Source organism: Corvus kubaryi, unplaced genomic scaffold (genome assembly GCF_017639235.1).
Source record: "Corvus kubaryi isolate FWS band 111438036 unplaced genomic scaffold, C.kubaryi_AGA036_p1.0 split2-37374, whole genome shotgun sequence".
Taxonomy (NCBI): domain Eukaryota; kingdom Metazoa; phylum Chordata; class Aves; order Passeriformes; family Corvidae; genus Corvus; species Corvus kubaryi.
In genome coordinates, this window is record NW_024582082.1 from 7,082,966 (window position 1) to 7,102,073 (window position 19,108).

Sequence of the window (19,108 nt, forward strand, 5' to 3'; positions counted from 1 at the left end):
TCACTTGGCCTTTGCCTGGTCTGTACGTGTGGGGTTCCCCTGGTATCCAGGTGAGGACAGCTGGATAAACTTCAAAAAGCATCTTGGAGTTATGAATTGCATCTCTGTACGAATTGCAAATGTGAATTGCTTTTCACATTTCATTGAGAGCTCGTTTGAGGTTTGGCCTATGTTTTGGAGGGAGTTGGTGTGGGGTTTTTTTAACTTGAGATCTTCCTGGGATCCTACATCCTATTGGGTGTGGAGATGGGAAAGGCCATTGTGTCTCTGCCTGTTACATGATCCCCCACTGGTGCCTGGCTCCTCTCTACCACTGTGACCCAGCTTGTCCTGTGATGGTCCAGAGCTTTGCTGCATCTGCCCCTGCACAAGGCCAGTGAATCAGTGGTTTTGGTGATGTTTGACCAGCCATGGTGACACTCCAAGGGAACCTTCTCCCACCTGATGTCCCAGGCTCTGCAGTGCTGGGGGTGTTACTGCTGTCACTGCTGGAGTGATCTGGGCCTTCTTCCCAAGGAAAGGTTATTGCTGACCCTTGGAGTACAGAAGCCCACTGGGTGGTGGGAATGTGGAGGATTGGGAGGCAAGGGCAGACTGGGGTTAGCAGCTGTGTCAGAGGGATGTTTGCTTCTGTAGCTCAATCTCGATGGGTCTGGTTTTAATAGTTGATTGGGATTCAAATCACTGGTGTGTGGGAAAGTCAGAAGGGACAATGAGGTAAGTGCCTCCAATATTTAACCTAAACAGTTTTATTTGGCAAGTGTTCATATATGGAAATTGTCTGTATGTGCCTAAAACATTTAAAAGACACAATCTCTGAGCATCTGCATGTGGCAGGAAAGGTTTTCATAGTGTGGGTCTGTGTAACTCCATGTCTAATTAGTGCATGTATTCAAATAATTAACATGCTTATGACTCTGCAGTTAGTGATTTTTCTGTTCACCCTTGAATGCACACCTGTTGGATGTATTTCTGTGGTTTAGCCACCACCATCCCTGGCCTCTCTGCCCTGGGCATTAATGGTGGGGGGCTTCAGCCCCTTGGGGTGATCCCCACTGTGAGACTGAAGGGTACAGAGGGCCTGGGCAGCACTGGGGCCCCCAGATCCTCTGCTGCCCATGCAGCTACTCTGACTAGCCTAACACTGGGAGCCTCCTCTCTTCTTTAGAAAAAAAGAGGTGTAAGCTCCACCATGATGAAGCACAGCATTTATTAACTAAATGAGGTGGGACCAGGGCCAGACTGATTCAAGTTTTAATCATTTTAACTCTTTCCATGTATCATCATTAAAGTTTCCGCCAGGCATTATTTCCACCACCACACCCCTGTTCTGCTGCAGCTTTTGTTTGGAGTGGTTTACCTTTGCTTTTGTTACTGCCTGTCTGTCCCAGGGACTCAATCTCAGTCCATCCGTTCCTCTGAGGATAAATGTCCTGTGCCATAGGAGGGGGATTGAGGGAAAGAGGCTCTTTGGAAAAGTTCCCTCTCTTCCCTTTCTCATTTGTGAAAGAACTATTTTAATTACTTCAGGGAGGAAAAAAATCTTCCCTACACATATAGTAAAACCCAGAAAACTGCTCCCGATTCTAAGGAAATTTATCTGCAAGTAGTTTTGCTTCTGTTTCTCCCCAGCAAACACTCTCAGAGCTCTTCCAGCCCAGGAATAGCTTCTCCACCAGGACGCTTAAATATTCTGAATTTTTAAGTAGTTCTAAAGCAGTTCCTTTTGCAGGAAGCCCAGTGGGGAGGGCCTGGCTGGGGTCAGTACTACTTTCAGGGCAGTTGATGTGCACAGGGTCGCACTTCACTCTGCAAAGATACTGCTCAAGCCTGGTTCAGGCTTTTGGCTTTATTAATGAGAATAACTATTTTCTGAAGAAACATCTTAGTTCTTCACTCCCAAACCTGAAGGGTTCCAGGAGGCCAGTGATGAGTGTGTCCTCCCCAAGCTGCTGGCACTGTGGGACTGTGGGTTGGGAGGACTTGGGCTCACCAGTGGGACATGGACACCATCACTGGAAAATCCAGCTGGAGGGGCTCTCGGGAGGCCACACACGCCTTGTCTGTGTCCCTAGGCAGTATCAGCCACCCATGACCCTCCCAAGAGGTGTCTAATCTGTCCTTGGAATGGAGAATCCGAGCTTCCCCAGGCAGCATGTCCCCCAACATCTGGGGGAGTGGAGGGGGTATAAAGGAGGGCATTGGATGCATGATGTGCAGAGGAATGTATGGGATGTGTAGGGGAGACAGTGGTAAATGGCTGTGCCTGGGATGCAGGGGTCTATAGAGGATGTGGGGAGTGGATGAGGGGCAGAGGAGCTGTCTGGATGCAGGGCCGTGGGGCAAGTTAGAGCTCCATCCAGGCGCTGTGCTGTCTCTTGCTCCATCTAGTGATGAAAACTGAAATATCCAGCGGCTTCCAGCAGGATGGGACAAGAGCCAGCTCTGTGAGGAGTCCCGGCGTTGTGAGGAGGTTCTCAAGAAAGAACATCCAAATCCACCCAGAGGGCAGCGCTTCGGGAAACCTCTGGCAATGATCGCTCCGGGAGAGGTCGTTTTACAACGTAGTGATGGGCTTGAGTATCTTGTCTTTTCTCTGGCAAGACCTCTGGCGATTCCTTGCTCTGATGCAGCCCTTGACCCACATCACTGAGCTCTGACCCAAAGGCTGGGGGCCAGGGAAGCAGGACGCGTTTGCCTCGATGCGCCTGCTGCTGCTGCAGAGGAAGTGTGTGCTGGTCCCCACCAGGGCCAAAGCAATATCTCTTCCCTGGCTGGAGTGACCTTACACCAAGGAAAATTACTGAAGTCCTTTGTGGGTGGTGGATAGCCTTGGGAAAGCTGACTGCACTTGAGTAGGTGGGCTTTGGGAGGGTTTATCTTAAATCCTCACACACATGCTAAAGACATCTCTTTAATCCATCTCTTTTACAGCATTCCTACCACAAATAAGATGAAATATCATTCACACCAAATGTTTGTCTGCTGGGCTTTGCTTAGGAGGAGAGATGTTCATTCACTACTACCAAGAACTGGAAAGTGGTGGCCGTAATGCCCCTAAGGGCTCCAAGTCCCACAAGTTGGATTCAAGTGAACATCAGGCAACTCTTGGCACTGCTCCAGGGGTACTTGCACTATATTGCTGAGAGAGCAGAAAGGCAGAGATAAGAGCCTTTTTAAAGGCTGCTAAAGATAACTTTTTCCCAGATGCTATTGGTCCAGTGGGATGTGACCCTGATGGATGTGATCACCAACTCCAGGGCAGGCAGGAGGGCAAGGCCAGGGCTTTGGGCAGAGCAAGGCTCTATCACACTCCAGCAGGGTGGCATGGGAGCTCCAGCATGTGGTACAGAGCCCCTCAGAGGACACATACAAAATGGGTCTTGCTTTGATAAGCAAGTTTCCACATGATCCAAGTGCTGTGCAATCCACAAAACTCTAAACTGTCATGTGCTTTCTAATTCCCAGCTCTCAAGACAGCTACTGGGAGGGTGGCACAGCTATCCCACCACAGCAGAGGATCCCTTCAAAGGAGCTTTGCCCTAGCAGAAAAAGCAGAGCTGCTGTGAGCAGTACCACCCCACTCTGGAGCAGAGCAGGAGCTCTGATGCCAGCAGTAGCACAGTGTCACACTAGGTGAGGATAATGTGACTGCACTGGGCTGCTCCACAGCTAGGGGCAGCTTGTGGCATCCAGCAGCTATTGGTGCAGCTTTCTGCTTCCACAAGAACCAAGTGCCTGCACCAGAGGTGGTGTCTCAGCCATTCAAAGATTTGTTCCATCTCCCTCTATAATGAACTACTCCTTTGCTCTGCTGGCTCTTCAGTGTCTGATTTCAGTTTACAGGACTCTCCCTAACCTCATTTCCCATAAAATGCTCTTCATCTAATAGCTGAAAATGTCTTTTATAAGGGTGTGGAAAAATTATGGAATTGTTTTGGTGCAAAAAGCCCCCCAGCACTATCAAGCCCACCACTAAACCATGTCACCAAGTCACATATCTTCATGTGTGTTAAATCCCTCCAGGGATGGTGACTCCACCACTGCCCATGCCAGTGTCATGAACAAATTTTCCCTAATATCCAACCCAAACCTCCCCTGGTGCAACATGAGGCTGTTTCCTCTCATCCTATTGCTTCTTCCTTGGGAGAAGAGACCAACCCCCACCTCCCTTCCTCCTCTTTTCAGGGAGTTGTAGAGAGCAAGATCTCCACTGAGCCTCCCATACTCCAGAGCCCCTCCTGCTCCCTCAGCTGCTCCTTGTCAGAATTATGCTCCAGCTCCTTCCCTAGCTCTGTTGCCCTTCTCTGGACACATGCACTGACTTCCTTCAGAAGGGTCAGTTGGAAGAACGAGGACTGGTCCTTCCCCTACAGTGAATTTGCTCCACAACTGTCCAAGCCATTCACTGGCCACTGTTTCCATGTGGTTTTCATAATTTCCATGCTTGGATCACAAGTGGGGTTTGCAAGCTGGGGAGCACTGTTATGAATGGATGATGTGGGTTTAAATAAGTCCCTGCCTTTTGTCCAGGCTTCTGGCAGCAGGCAGTTGCATTATTGAGGTGGCCAGCACCCCAAGACCCACTCTCATTTGCAAGTTCTTTAATAATGGCTGATTCAGTCTATTATAGAATGAATTATTTATTAATAGACACAAAACTAACATATGTCAGACTTAAAACAGACTTTTACTACACAGGAATAAGACAAATGGGAATACTAGTATTATACACTTGGGGTTAAAGGTACCATGAAATTTGCAGCTAGCTAAGAAATAGTATAACTTAGGATCCATTGTTTCTTACCACCAAATTGTTGAAGGGGCACACATCGAAATCCTTTCCCTCAATTTCCAGAAAAGTAACCACAAAGTTGCATCCAAGCTTCAGGAAGAAATCTTCTCACACGTTCCCAAGGAGTGTGTAAGAGACTTCTGCCTCTGTGATAATTCATGTGGACTTTTATAGACATAAGGACCATGTCTTTTGGTCACCGATGTTTATTTTCTTTTATCTCTTTCCACATCTGCTCTCATACCACGATGTGTACTTGGGGCTGGGGCTCAGACTCTTGGCGCCTGGAGGTGACCCCTTACTGGGCTCTCTGACCCCTTGCTGGGCTATTAAACTGGCCTGAGTTATCTCTTCCAAATGCCCCAGCCATGAGAGAGAGGAGGATGTCCTGCCACAAGCACCCAGCAAAAACTCTGGGTTATGGTGATTGCAGCAGGAGCTTGTGGTGCTGTGGCAGAGCTTGTGTCTTAAGTTACAGTGCAAAATGTAACCAAAAGTATGTATTCTATCACCATCTTAACATGTTAAAACCAGGTGGGGCAGTGTTCTTTTATCTCTTCCATGACACATCCCTGATAACTCCCTCCGGGACATATCTTCTGTTAATGGGCTATCAAGCCTCACTGCATGACTCATAAAATTACATCATCCCATTTTGAGATGCTCTGCCTGGGGGAGGAACCAAGCATCCCAAACTGGATATAATCTGAGGTTTGGAACCCCGCACTCAACCCTTACCTCCTGGGTTCCCAGAGGAAAAGAGCTACATAACCACCACTGGACCTTCAGAGGAAGAGCAGGCCCTTCTACAGGATCACCGCTTCAATAGAACCACATCCATCACTTCAGGAGGACTGCAGCCACCATTTAATCAGACTGCTACCACCACCCTGACCTACAGGGTGTCAGGTTGTATTCTGTCTCTGTCAGTGTTTCTGTACTACTGCATTTATTTTTAATTTTCCTATTAAATTGTAGTTCTGATTTAGAGTGTCTCACTGGTTTGCTTTCAAACTAGTACAGCTGGCTAGAACACGAGGGATTTCTATAACTGCTAATTTATGCAGGTTCACATTGTAAGAGAAAACACTGTGGTGTTTTCACGTCAGACACGTGAAATTTTAGTATGTTAAGGATACATCTGCAAACCAGATAAACCTAACCATGTCATCTACCACTTACTGAGTCAATGTCTACCACTTACTTTTGATATGCTAAATTTGCAGCCTAACCACAGTTATTTCTGAGCACTGCAAATTAGTCCTCTGTAATAAATTACTGTTGACTGAATAATTACTAAGATTGCATTAACATTAATGCTTAAGACAATACAGTCCACAACCCTAATCTCCCCATGGGAGCAGGCATGCATTGCATTTCTTTAGTATGGTTCTTGCACAGCCCCAGGGCACGGCAGGGCAGGTGGAGGGCTGCTGCCTGCTGTCTGCTGTTGCTTGATGCTGCCTGAGAACCCCTGATCTGTCCCAACTGGCCCCCACCCTCCTCTTATCACTGGGGACAGCTTAGACTGTTCAGTAGCCCAGGCCCAGCATGAGGATGTTCTCTCCAAACAGGAGATACCTGAATCTTCCCACGACATGGGTTCTTCATCCCACATCTGAAGCAGCAGCAGATCGCTGCCTGGCCAGATAAATGTTACCATCTGCTTCTCCTCCCCAAGCACCGCCAAGCCATCGCTCCCACTCCGTGCTTCCTTCCCACACTCCCGCGTCGCCCTCTGTGATCTCTGCTGGAGCAATGCTTTCCAGCCTGCTCTCGCCCATGAGGCTGGCACGGGAATCCTCGTCTGGGCTCGCCCTGCTCACAGCTTGCCCTGCTCACACTTCCAGGTAGTTTACTGTCCAAGCAGGGCAAGCACCGTGCTTGTTTTAGACACCACGGGGTTTCTGAGTGCCCCCTGAGTTATTTCAGAAGATGACAGCGTTGTTCAGATTTCTGAAATGGCTTAGATAGCTATCCACGTATCCGACTGCAAGCAAAGCCAGAGTCACGTGTAGAGTAGGAATAGTAAACGGATAGGAGATGGGAATATAAAAAGCTCCTCTCCCCAGGCCAGAGCTGCTACAGGCTCCTTGAGCAGACACTGCTGACCTTGTCTGTTGCCGAGAGTAAACACTGCTGGGAAAAAGCACGGGGCTGCATTAGGGACAGGATTTCAGGGGCTGTGAGAGCGTTTGATTCCTAAAGCTGTGTCTGATCCTTGTTTTCCTCTGTGCCAGTGTGTAGGAGGGCTCACATAATTGCCGTCTCTACGTTTCGTGGAATGATCCGGGGAAAGAGGCCCCGGCAGCCCCGCCAGCTCCCAGCTGATGGCTCGCTGTTCCAGTTCTCTGTCTATTAACTGTTCTCGTGATGCCCGGCTGTGCCCCGCTGTGCATCCATCTTGCAGCAGCAATACAGAGGGTAGCGTGTTTTGGGTCAGGGATTCGGGACTCGGGGAAGGCTGGGGGCGGCGGGGCTATCGCCGCGCTCCCACCGGGCGCTGATCTCGCACCGGCAGCTGCTGCCGAGGCAGCCGCCCGGTCTCATCCTGTCGGTACCGGCACCGCCCGGTCCGCTCCGGCTGCGGCTGCCCAGGGAAATAAATGGAAAAAACCGGGACACGCCTCCTACGGAAAGCTCCGGATCCGGCGGCGGGGCAGAAGCGATGGCCGGGGGAAGGCTCCAGGGATGCCGCGGGGAGGCGGGGCCGGCAGAGCCCGGGGCTTGCGCAGAGCCCCCACTCCCCTCCGGCCGGGACCGCCGGGACAGACGCACCGCCCTGCGGGGGCTGGGCCGGGCGGGGGCGGAGCTGCGCGCACCGCCTCCGCGGAGCGCGCAGACCCCGCGGGAGGCGCGGGGAGCTTCGCGCTCGTCATGCGCGACTACGATGCTGCCACCGCCTTCCTGGGCGAGTGGGGCCGCTTCCAGCGCCTCGTCTTCTTTCTGCTCAGCGCCAGCATCATTCCCAATGGCTTCAACGGGATGTCGGTTGTGTTCCTGGCCGGCACCCCCGAGCACCGGTGCGTCGTGCCCCGCGGGGCCAACCTGAGCGGCGAGTGGCGCAACGCCAGCATCCCGCTGGAGCTGCGGGGCGGGCAGGAGGCGCCGAGCCGCTGCCGCCGCTACCGCCTGGCCGCGCTCGCCAACTTCTCGGCGCTGGGGCTGCGACCCGGCTCCGACGTAGAGCTGGAGGCAGTGGAGCAGGAGCCGTGCCTGGACGGCTGGGAGTACAGCCGCGATGTCTATCGCTCCACCATCGTCACCGAGGTGCGCGGCCGCGGGAGCGGCAGCCCCTACCCCAGGCTCTGCTGGGGCCGGGGCATGTCATTCTGCCTGGGGGGCGGCGAACAGGGAGCAGGAACCAGCGGGTGAAGTGCCTGTGGGAAAGGGTCCGGGTGGGCACGATGCTGCGAGGAGCGGGAGGGATGCGAGATGTAGGGTTTGCCAAAGGAGCTGCCCACCTTCGCCATCCCAGCTGTGTTTTCCAGCTTGTTTTACTCGAAGACAGGTTTGTGTGGAGGGGGAGGCAGAGGCTGAAAATAGAAGCCCGGTAGTTTCCTCCTGCCACACGCTGACCATCCCGGTAAATTTTCTATGCGGTAGAATTGCTCGTTCTCAGTGCGGCGTTGAATGGGGACATGGACACGTTCAGGTAAACACACACCCAGCCTGGCTGGAGCTAGAGCACAGTGGACCCTCGCTGGCCCCGCACCCTGGAATGCCATTGGCTTCCGTGGCCATCAGCGCTGGGATTGGTGCGAGGCAGGTGCCGTGGTCACTCCCAGGCTGTCCGGTCAGTTTGTAAGGCTCTGCAGTGGCATCATTTGTACAGAGTGTCATGTGGGAACATCAGCGGTGCCGGGTCATGTAAGCACTTGTTTGGGTCTTCTAGCCGTGCCATGGTGTGGTCGCCGGGACGTGCTGTTCTGTAAAGCTGGCACGGAGTGTCAAACTCCGTTAGAGAAGGAAAATTATTCCTCTGAAGCTGTAAGAGTGCTGCTGCTGTTCTGCGTTGTGTAAGGGGTTTCAGGGAATAACAGGCTCACCCTCATCCCAGGCAATGGCAGCTGGCATGCTCCGCGGTCCTTCAGCTGAGCGTGCCCTAGGTAGCCAAGGGCCACCCTCCTCATGCACTGATGGCTCACCCTCGGGGTTCATGGCAGGGAATGGGTGTGGAACCCTCCTCATAAGTCCCTGTGACTCAGCAGCAACATCTGCCACCAAAAAAACATCAATGGATGGCACAGCCAGGAAAGGTTCTGATGATGAGGCGAGGAGTCTGTGCCCTGAGGACACAGGAAGAGGGTCTGTGCTTGGGGTGTGCAGACATGGGCTCAGCCACATGCCAGGCAGGCAGGATGTGGGCAGGGGATGTCAGTCTCCTGTTACCTGCTCAAAGGGAAGTCACTGGCACACGTGACACTTGCCATTTGTGCTGACAGTTGTACTCAGTCGCTGGAGATCCCTTACAATATCAAATCAAGGCAGGGGTGCATGGAAAGCTTGCCCTGCTCCTGTCCATGGGCAAACTGAAGCAGCAGCCTGTGCTGCCCACTTTCCCGGCTGTGACCCATGGGCTGGCGCAGCTGCGTGGTGGGAGCCTGGTGGCCACTGCTGGCACAGTCAATGCCACTCTCACTGCCAGAGGGAGGTCAGTTTATCCTGGGGTGTCTATGAACTTGTCATCTCTGTTTTGGAGTCAGTGCTTGCTCTGCGAGAATGAAGCAAAAGGAGGAGAAATGTGATTCTTCTTAATGAACAGTAAATAATTTATGTTGGCAGATGCCAAATAGAGCATTCTGTGCAGGATTCGGATGGGATGCAGCAGTGGGGTTTGCCATTGGGCCTGGGGCATGCCAGAGAGGCAATAGCACATTCAGAGATGGAAACCAAGTGCCAGGTTCCCATCTGTAAACCAGATGGAAAAGAAGGATACTTGTTTTGTTTCAAAATTGTCATAGACATTTGGAAAAAATGCAGAATTTGGTTTCAAAACAAGGAAAACAGGCACTGTTGAAATGCTGGAAAGAGGCAGTTTAGATAAATTTGAGATGCTTGTTTTTGTATCCAACATTTTTCTCTGTATTAGGAAAGACAAGCCAGGACATGCCATCATAAGAGCTCAGTGAAGAAACAGCTTCAGTTCACAAACTCAGTTGAAGAGCAGAACTTGATGGTACAGGATTAAGCACTGGAGACTTTATTTGATCTGTTCAGTTGCATTAAATCCTGTTGTTATTGCTGCTTGAAGGGAAGTGGGAAATGCCAGCTCAGCACCTTGTGTTACTTGGTCTGTGAGGACATGCTGAACTCTGGGAACAGAGAATCCCAGACTGGGTCATTTGCATGGTCTTAAAATGGAGATGATGGGGAAAAGTGGATGTGTCCACAGGTGATCATCAGGCCAGGATGATATAAGAAAGGGGCTGTAAGTATGATGGTGAGCAAGTGGAAATGTGAGTCATTGTGGGGTCAAGAGTGATCCCTTGGCTGAGATGAAGAGGCTGCAGGGTTTCCTTTTCCTCTTGGCAGGCTCCTGGGGTCTATTACATTGGTATTCTTTTCTGGAACTTAATCTACTTCTCTTTTACTTCCAGATAATGATGCTCAGATCAAACATGAATTAGAGGCTCAAGGACAAGCACCAGTTTTGCCCTTAGGAGCAGGCATTAGGTTAGTTCCCTTGAGGGAGGTTGCCACCCAACACCACTCCCTGGGGACACACTGAGCTACCCTCCACCACTGGGGTATGGCATGTACCCCAGACACCACTTTGAGGCCCCTGCCAAGGGCAGAGTGAGTGTCAGAGGCTCTACTGGGGCTACTGGTCTGTCACCTGTGTCACCCTGCTCAGTCCCTGTCCCAGCCCTGGCACTGATGTTAGTGAAGGCAGAAACCAGAAGCTTTTGGGGCTAGCAGAAGCAAGAGACTGGATAGGAATTGCTGAGGTTTGAAGGCATCTGAAGGCCTTTTCTGTTCTGTTATGGCTCTTTCCGTCAGTGGAGATCAGCCCTACCCAGCCCTGGAGGCCCACCCTGTGCTCGGGCATGGAGGTGCCTGTGCTTGTCACTTGTGCACTGAGCAGAGCTGGTCTCATTGCTGGCCGTGGTTCCCAGAGAGCAGGATGGGGCCATCTGTGAATAATTAACACTTCTTGAGTTATTCATCGTCAGCTTTACTCTTGGAAACAAGTTCAGATTTTCCCTGGTTTGCAGATCCACCCATTTACACAAGGCTCCACTAGTGTTTTCTCCTCTGATGTGAATAGGTTGTACTCAGGATGTTAATTAGTGATTTCTGATTGGCGGGGGGGGGGGGGGCCGGGGCCCCCGTACTTTGGGCAGTCAGGGCACCTTCTACAGCAATTTCAGTTTTTCAGAAAGCCTGTCCATCTACCAGCAGCACGCAGCAGAATTGGCTCTACCAGTAGCTGGGACCTTGTCAGAAAGGGTTGTAGGGATTTGATGGGAATAAAAGTGATTTAAAACAGTGTTCTTGAGCAGCTCCTATTCCTAGCATTCAGAGGCCTTGCTTGGAATCTTACATGAACTTTGCTCCCCAGTCTGCTTTGCAGGGACATTACAGAATTACTTATTTTCTGGTTAATGTATAATTAGCCCAGTAGAGACAGTTTGGAAGTTGTAGCTGTAGGCAGTTAAGCTGTGGCTGGGCTGTAGCTCCTGTAGTCATGGTGTGCTTGGTGCTGTCTGTGATGGATGCAGCCTCTGAGGAAGGGGTCAAATAAGCTACATTTCACTTTTCCCTATACACTGAAGCACTAGTGAAACCTTACCATGTTGATATGTGCTTGATCACTCTGCAGTGCCATGGCATGAGCCTCAGTCAGAGCGAGTGCCTGTGGGGATGGGAGGTTGCAATCTGGGAGATGAGGTGTACCTGTAGAGTAGGACTGTATTGCTCAGGTACCATGTGGTATTGGAGCTAAAATAGGTGGATTGTTCACTCAGCAGCTTCAGGTATACTTAAAGTTAGATGGATTTGATGTATTTGTGTGTTTTCTGGTCAAATGCAGTGAGTTCCTGTACACAGTAACCCCTCTTTGGACAGCCAGCTGCTGTGTGCTGTTTACCACATCCCCCAAATCTTAAAGACTTGACCCTGTACAGTGAATTTTTGCTGGGTGTGCAATATGTCATGGAGCGAACACCTGGATAGGAGGCATTTGGCACCAAGGAGGCAATGCAGTTTCATGGGCAAGTTATTATTTAGCTGGGTTTATTTTACAGCCAAAGTGCCTTTGGCACCATGGAGATATTTTGAAAACACTGATCCTTAACCTCGAGCAACTCAAGTCTGAAGGTCCGGGACCAGGCGCCGTGCTGGTGGCCCCAGGCCAGGGTGCTCAGCACCCAGATAATTAACAATAGTTTGTATCAGGTGCAAATTCTGCCACACTGTTAGTCAACAGCTTTCCCCAAGTGGGGAAAGGGAGGTGCAGCAGGACGTGGTGAAAGACCTCTGCAGTGTACTTCTAATGCCATGGTTTTTGTAGCTGAATTTTGCTTTGTTTTAAATACTGGACTTGATTTCCACCAACCTTCTTTACAGGAATCTGATTTCTTTGACAAGTGAAGCAGATCCCTGCATCTGTTTTTCACAATTAGCATCCTTGAACGTACCAGAGCCCCACTGACCCACATGCTAACCTCCACCTTCTCAAACACAGTGCAGATAAGCGCAGATGTGTGCCCAGACAGGCCCAAACTTCATCACCTCTCCCTTCCCAGAAGGGAAGAGAAAATACCTTACAGAAAATGCCGCCATAGGGTTCTTTTTGTTCTTAATCAGATTTAAGTCTTGGAAGCACGTTTTAGTAAGTCTCCTTGCTCCTGCATTGAAGACATGTGTGCTCCTAAGGAAGAGGCATGGGCTGTGTTTTTAACCTCAACTTATTTTTCTGTCATGTAGCTGGTGTTACTTTGCAGGCTGGCAAAGGGCAGAAGTACTTGACTCCCCTCTGCTGGCAGCATACTTCTGCCTGAACATAGGCATTGATTGCCTCTCTTTCCTAAATTACAGTCTAAAGCAAACTGCATCAAACCTTCCCCCTTGTTTTGGGGTTTGCCTGCCTGTTCTGCAGCAGCAGTGAAGCTCAGCCACCAATCCACCAGTGGTTCGTTTTTGGCAGGATTTGTGGTGCCATCAGACAGCACCTGGGTGTCTGTAACACAAGAGTTGCTTCTTGTTACCTGCAGCTGAGTGAGGAGCCTGAGCAGCTCTGAGGGCAGGTTTCTGCTCCATCACCAAGCCTTTGCCTGTGCTTGGCCTGTGCATTCTTCAAGCAGAGGGTGACTGCTTTTGCAAGCGACGGCCCCACTCTCTGATAGCATGGATGATTATTAAAATTATGCCATACTTTGATCTGTGATCTAATTAACTTACCATTGTGGTAGAATTATCTGATCTGAGAGTGACATGTTTGAAGCCTCTCCCTAAGTGTTCCTGGCAGGCATGCCTTAACCAGGAGATTAGTCACCAGGAAGGGAGCAAGCCTTGGCAGAGACATGCTCAGCTGTAACTTCAGTGGACAGAGGCTCATGATGCCATTTTTATTTTTTTTTAAACCTTGTCTGAAGTTATGAGTAGTTTTAGGTGGAAGTTTCCACACTGGCTACTGTCCTAAGTCTGCAGCCCCAGCCAGCTGCAGTCATGAGGCTGTGAGTGATGGGTGGCAAGTCAGTGGTGCAGGTTGTGGGGTGGAACAGAATTTGATAATGTGTGAGTGCAAGAAAAGATATTTCATTCTGTGTGTCTTCTTACATATGTTTTGTCAGTGCCAGAATTTATAGAGATGCAGCACGTTTTGTGCTGGCAGAGGTAAACTGGAAGCTGTCCTTAGCTGGGACGGTTCTTTACCCTTCTCCATTGCTCTGTTTCACTGGTGGGAGCATCTTGGACCACAGGGAGCCAGGTCCAGGGGTCTGGTGTGTATGTTACGGGAGGATTGTGCTGGAAACAGGTCCAGGGCAGTACCTGAGCTGCACACACAGGTTCCCATCAGGTTTGGTTTTGCTGGCTACTCATCCCCTTCAGAGGCAATGGGGCTGTCAGACAGCTGCTGGTGTTTTGGCCTCATGGAGTTGCCTTGGGGAGGCAGTCACTTTCCCTTCTTTTTCCTGTGCTTTAAGCAGGATGTTCCAACAGTGACCCTGACTAAGAAAACAGTGGCAGTGATAGGTGAAAGTGTGGATATGGGGAAAGAGAATTCCATTGCATGGAAATGTGTGTGTCTCCAACCAGCAGCTCCTGTGCTGGATGAGGCTCGGCACAGCACTGGGGCTGTATCTGAGCACAGGCCTTTCTCTTGCAGTGGAACTTGGTGTGTGAGGACGACTGGAAAGCCCCACTGACCACCTCCCTCTTCTTCGTGGGGGTCCTCATCGGCTCCTTCATCTCGGGGCAGCTCTCAGACAGGTAATGTCATGGACAGAGCAGGGCAGACCTGGGGCCACAGCTGGTGCATTTGTTTTTAAGACACAAAAGGAATGAAATGGCTGATACTCTGAGTTCTGATCAAAATTATGTAACTGGCCTGGCTTCTTCCAAAAATCCCATCTTGGTCTATCCCAGGTGAAGGATTTCTGTCTTTTGGGCACTTCAGAGCCCGGGGACTGATCTCCAAAACAAACCCATGTGGCTGCTTTGCAGATTCATGCAATGGATTTCCCTTCACAACCCAGTTCCTATTTGTTTCTTTATCCAGCCTTTTGAGTAGTTTAAAAGATGCTGGGTTTTGTTGCACATTAACTGATAATCCCTTGTTAGAGCTGCAAGATAGAAATTTGCCCTTTGAATGGAATCTCTGCATAGGATAGAGGGTTTGCTATATGGTAGGATAGAGTAAGGATATATGAAAGCAAGGAAAAAAGATAACCTGAAAATGGATAGCAATTGTCATAGCATCTCACAAAGTAGATATAAAATGTAAAAAAAAAATCCTTACAGACATTTGATAATTGTCTCAGCAGTGTTGAGGTTTTGGCCTTACAAGTATTGAATGTAGAATATTCCCTCTACAAGTCCCTGCTCCCCTCTCCGTACAGCCCTGAGCCCTACTCTTATGCGATCTCTGATCCTGCTTTGACTGCTCTCTGAGAATGAGGATGTCATAAGGTAGCAGGAGTCCTCTGGGTGCTTATCAGAGGGGTTTCAAAACTCACTGGGAGTCTTAATCCTAAAGCCTCCAGCATTAAATTCCATGTGATCTGAATTTAGTCTCCTGACTCCTGCCCCAGTGCAGAAGTCAGTTGGTGTTACTGTTTGAAAGGGAGATGAGATAATCACTAAATCCCAGTGGTGCCATTTGCGCAGTGGGAGCATTTGAGGAACTGTGTTTGCCCTGGTGGCAGCACAGCCACTGAGAGCCTGGCTCATGTCTTCCTGCATGAGCTTCCTTGGATTATTTGGGGGTTTTGTCAGTAAAAAGGGTATGATCTGAACCTGTACCTGAGCAATTTCCCCGTGTCTGCTACAGAAGCCTTTCTCAAGGGTTGCTGCAGGCAGCAGGTGGTGCAGCCCATGCAGCATCTGTGCTCACAGGTATGAAAACCCATACATGAACTTGTTCTGCCTCTCCAGGACAACATGCCACGTAATCCTAATGCAGAGAAACAGGTGAGGGAAAGGGTGCAGTATGTGTGGCAACTCGGACTGAAACCAATTGACAAAGCTATTTAACACATTAAGGATAATGGTGTTGCAAAGTATAGATGCCAGTAGCCTAAAAGCCATCATTTCCTAACTTTCAGGTGTGTGGCTTGCAGCCTGCATGTGTCTCCCTATTGTACTGTTGCCTAGTCTCCTTAATCTCTGTCTAGTGCATCCCTGAAGTTTCTGCTCATGGCTTTTCTTCTCTGTTTGTCTCGTGGGTCTTGGAAATTTTAATATTTTTTAGTGCATATGAAAATAATAAAATTCTTTAAGATGAACAGAACTTCAGGTTGTGCTAAGATGCATCACTTGAGGTTGAATATTTGTTCTGCCTTGTGCCCTCCTACATAGCCCCCACCATAAATACATGCTATTTCAGTAATAATCTTTTTCTTTACCAAAGGTTTGGCAGGAAGAATATCCTTTTTTTGACAATGGCTGTGCAGACTGGCTTCAGCTTCCTGCAGATCTTTTCCACCAGCTGGGAGATGTTCACAGTGCTCTTTCTCATTGTGGGGATGGGACAGATCTCTAACTACGTGGTGGCCTTCATTTTGGGTATGAATATGTTTGCATTAGATTAAATGTTTGCTTAAGGTACTGTTACTTTTTTCCCCTCTGAACCTGGATCATTTAATTACACAGTGGTAAAATCTTCACTGGTAAAATTCCTACTATTAGGCCAGTATAATTTTTTTTTCTCTGTGATTCTTCAAGCCTGTACTTTCTATGGGTTTAGAGAAAAAGAGAGCAGGAAGAGTCTAAATAGACATCAATTTCATTCCTCCTTGGAGAAGACATTCAAGACAGCATTCAGGGTTTAGCAGTACCAGCAGGTCTGAGATAGAGAAGGCATTTGGGTTCATCCCTGCCTCCCTCTGCACCCTTTGCAGAGAGCTCAGTGCATACCTGAGTGCAAAGCCTTGGAGCAAACCAACATTTCCAGGCACAATGAGTGCCAGGGGGACCAGAGCAGAGGAGCTGGGTGGGTGCCATTAGCCAAAAAGTCATTGCTCTCAGTGTTGAGATCAGTGATAAAGTCCTAAGTTTCAGAGGCTAAGGTTTGTTTTCTTTTCTATGGGGAGTGTAGGAAGAAAGACGCAGCAGCTGCATGGCTACAGTTGCTGCCTGGGGACCCTGCAGGGAACGAGGCACCCCATGGGGAAGGGGACCCCACAGAGGCTCCCACTAGGCATGGGGGTTTCAGGAAAGGCAAATGCATGGGCAGATTATGGGGACGAGTGATGCAGGTCTCAGGGGGGAAACTGGGATTTTCAAGAGTGGTCTTTAACACATACATATATTTATGACTGTCTTTAAACCCCTGGTGTCAGCATTACAATTTGTAGATCGTAATGTGAGCTAGACCAAAATTGTATATTAATAGTTAATACTGGTCTTTCCTACCCCATGAGGCTTTAACAGGGAAAAAAATAGTTCAGAAGAGCATAATATGAAGTCAGTGCTATGAAGAGGACACAGCATTGTGTCCCCAAGCAGTCATGAGTCACTGCTGCTGTGGCAGGGAGGATTAAGGTCAGGCTGTCAGCAGGGAGATCCCTTGTTGCCATCACCATTGTCACTGTTCCTGCCATTGCTGTCGCCGTTGCTGTCACCACTGCCACTGCTCCCACTGTCCTGGTAGTTTAATTCTTGTGTGGAGCTGATGGAGCAGGAACAAATGCCTGCCATGGGAAGGCTGGGAGGTACAGCACTGGATAAAGCTCAAAATCCTTATGGAAACATGGGTGTTGTGTTGCACAGAGGTGCAGGTTCTGATTGGGCAGGAATTTAGTTCCTAACTCCCCTGGGAATGTAAGGGCACAGCTGGATGTGGATTGAGATGCTGCCTCGGTGCTCAGCAGAAGCAAAGCTGGAAGGGAGGGCCAGAAACACCCCACTGGGCAAATGGTCCTACTGTTGAGCAGGGTCTGGGTCTCTCCAGGTATCATTGTTTAATTGCTTAGCTGTTGTTTGCTGGCCCTCACCCTATTGTGTTGTCTCTTCTGCCATCCTCTTCTTTGTAGAGTTGTCACAGCAGCAATGGATCCCAGGGAGCAGAGAGTCAGATGCCTGGGGCACTTGCCAGCAGTACTGGCCATTCCCCAGCAGTCTTGAGGCTGGTTCTAAGGGCAGGATTAATCTAAACTAATTTAGACATTAGCTTCCTCATTTAAGTGAGCCATTGACTGTCATGGGTAAGGAGGGAGGTAGCTACGGAGGGTGGTTCTTCCCACCCTACACTCCATAGCCAGCATGTCCCCATAAGCACTGTGACTTCTGCCTGTGGCAAGGGAAACCCAGGAGCTTCCAGGAAGCTGCACATGATAGAGGTGCTGAATAGGAGAATATACCCATAAAAAGAAAAGTGACTCCTTAAGAAAGCCCATCCTGATTACAGGATGTGCTGGAGATGCTCCTGTTCTTTCATCCAAGAGCAGGCAGGGCTGACCTGTGCTTGGGAGGGGAGCAGTGGCACCTATAAAGGCCCTGTTGACCCTGGCCATGCTGCAGCCCTGGCACCCTCCATCCCCAAGAGCAGTGTTTTTTTTTTTCCAAGTTCAGCGCAGGTTCCTCTTCTCATTCAAACTTGAAACATCCAAACCTGCGTTACCTCACAATGTGTAGCTCAGACCCTCTTTCAGCATCCTTAGTCACCCAAGCTCATGCTGCCCTTTGCACTATTGCCCACCTTAATGGGAGTAGTTCCCTCCTGAGCTGTTGGTGAACTTCTGTAGTCAATGTTAGGGTTTTTTCAACCACATGCTGTGAAATTTCTTTCTTAGCTTTAGGCCTCAGTTGTTTTCTGTGCTCAAAACTGTTGTGTTCAGGTTCTAGGACTGTAAAACACTACAGAGGTTTGTGAAGGCATGTTGGTATTGTCCAAGAACTGTTACTCCATGGCTAAGAGAATGAGGGTAGAGGAAAGGCAGGAGACAAGGGAATTGTAGATGAAAGATGTCATTTCATATTGGCTTTGAATTGGCACAAATTATAATGTAACATTTAACAGGCATAAACCAATCTTTCAAGTATCAGACCTCTCCCAAGAAAGCCCCTCTAAACAAGAGCAAGTCAAGAGGAAGATGGTATCCCCACACACTCATTTTAGCCTAGCAAATTCTTATTTTCAGGGTTTTTTACTGTGACTTTATTCAGTTACTCCAGGTTTCTGAAATGGGAATTCATGTAACTATCAAATAGTAGGAGGGTTTTCCAGTCTTGGGTGTTTTTTCCATCTTCTCTGCAATAATAAATGTTGGAGTTCTTGCCATGATACACAACCCAAGTACGCTCTCCACACTTAGTGACTCTCCTGTTTACTCAGTGTCGTTTGCGTTTTAATTGAATATCAAACTGTGGCAGTTACGGCCCTTGCAGTGTTCCTAATGTGAAGGAGAGCTCTGTAGACCAGGGGCTGAGAGCTCAAGGAGAAGTGAGGTGGGCCTGATGGCATCACTGGATTCTATTAAGCAGTGGCTGGGTGTTTTATTGTAAAAGAATTTAGCTGCTCTTGAAGGCTTAGAACAATCTCAGTTTTTATTACTCAATATTAGGTTGCTGCATGGTGCAGTGGCTGTAGGATGCTTTCCCTGACTGCTGCCTGGCTACTGGTACAGTAACATTGCTAGAGGATGG

General features: G+C 49.3%; 1 protein-coding gene across 4 annotated transcripts in view; it reads left to right on the forward strand.

Moving 5' to 3' along the window:
• The first annotated feature begins 7,592 nt into the window (after window positions 1-7,592).
• The window catches only part of LOC121658048 (solute carrier family 22 member 5-like), a 53,360-nt gene continuing 41,844 nt past the window's right edge, over window positions 7,593-19,108 (forward strand). For 2 of the 4 annotated variants that reach the window (XM_042014440.1, XM_042014441.1), the window contains exons 1-3: window positions 7,593-8,065; window positions 14,130-14,233; window positions 15,873-16,027. In XM_042014440.1, coding sequence (XP_041870374.1) covers window positions 7,673-8,065; window positions 14,130-14,233; window positions 15,873-16,027 — 652 coding nt within the window. In that variant the 5' untranslated portion in view covers window positions 7,593-7,672. The remainder of the gene's footprint in view (window positions 8,066-14,129; window positions 14,234-15,872; window positions 16,028-19,108) is intronic. The other 2 variants (XM_042014443.1, XM_042014439.1) reach the window with 2 other exon arrangements.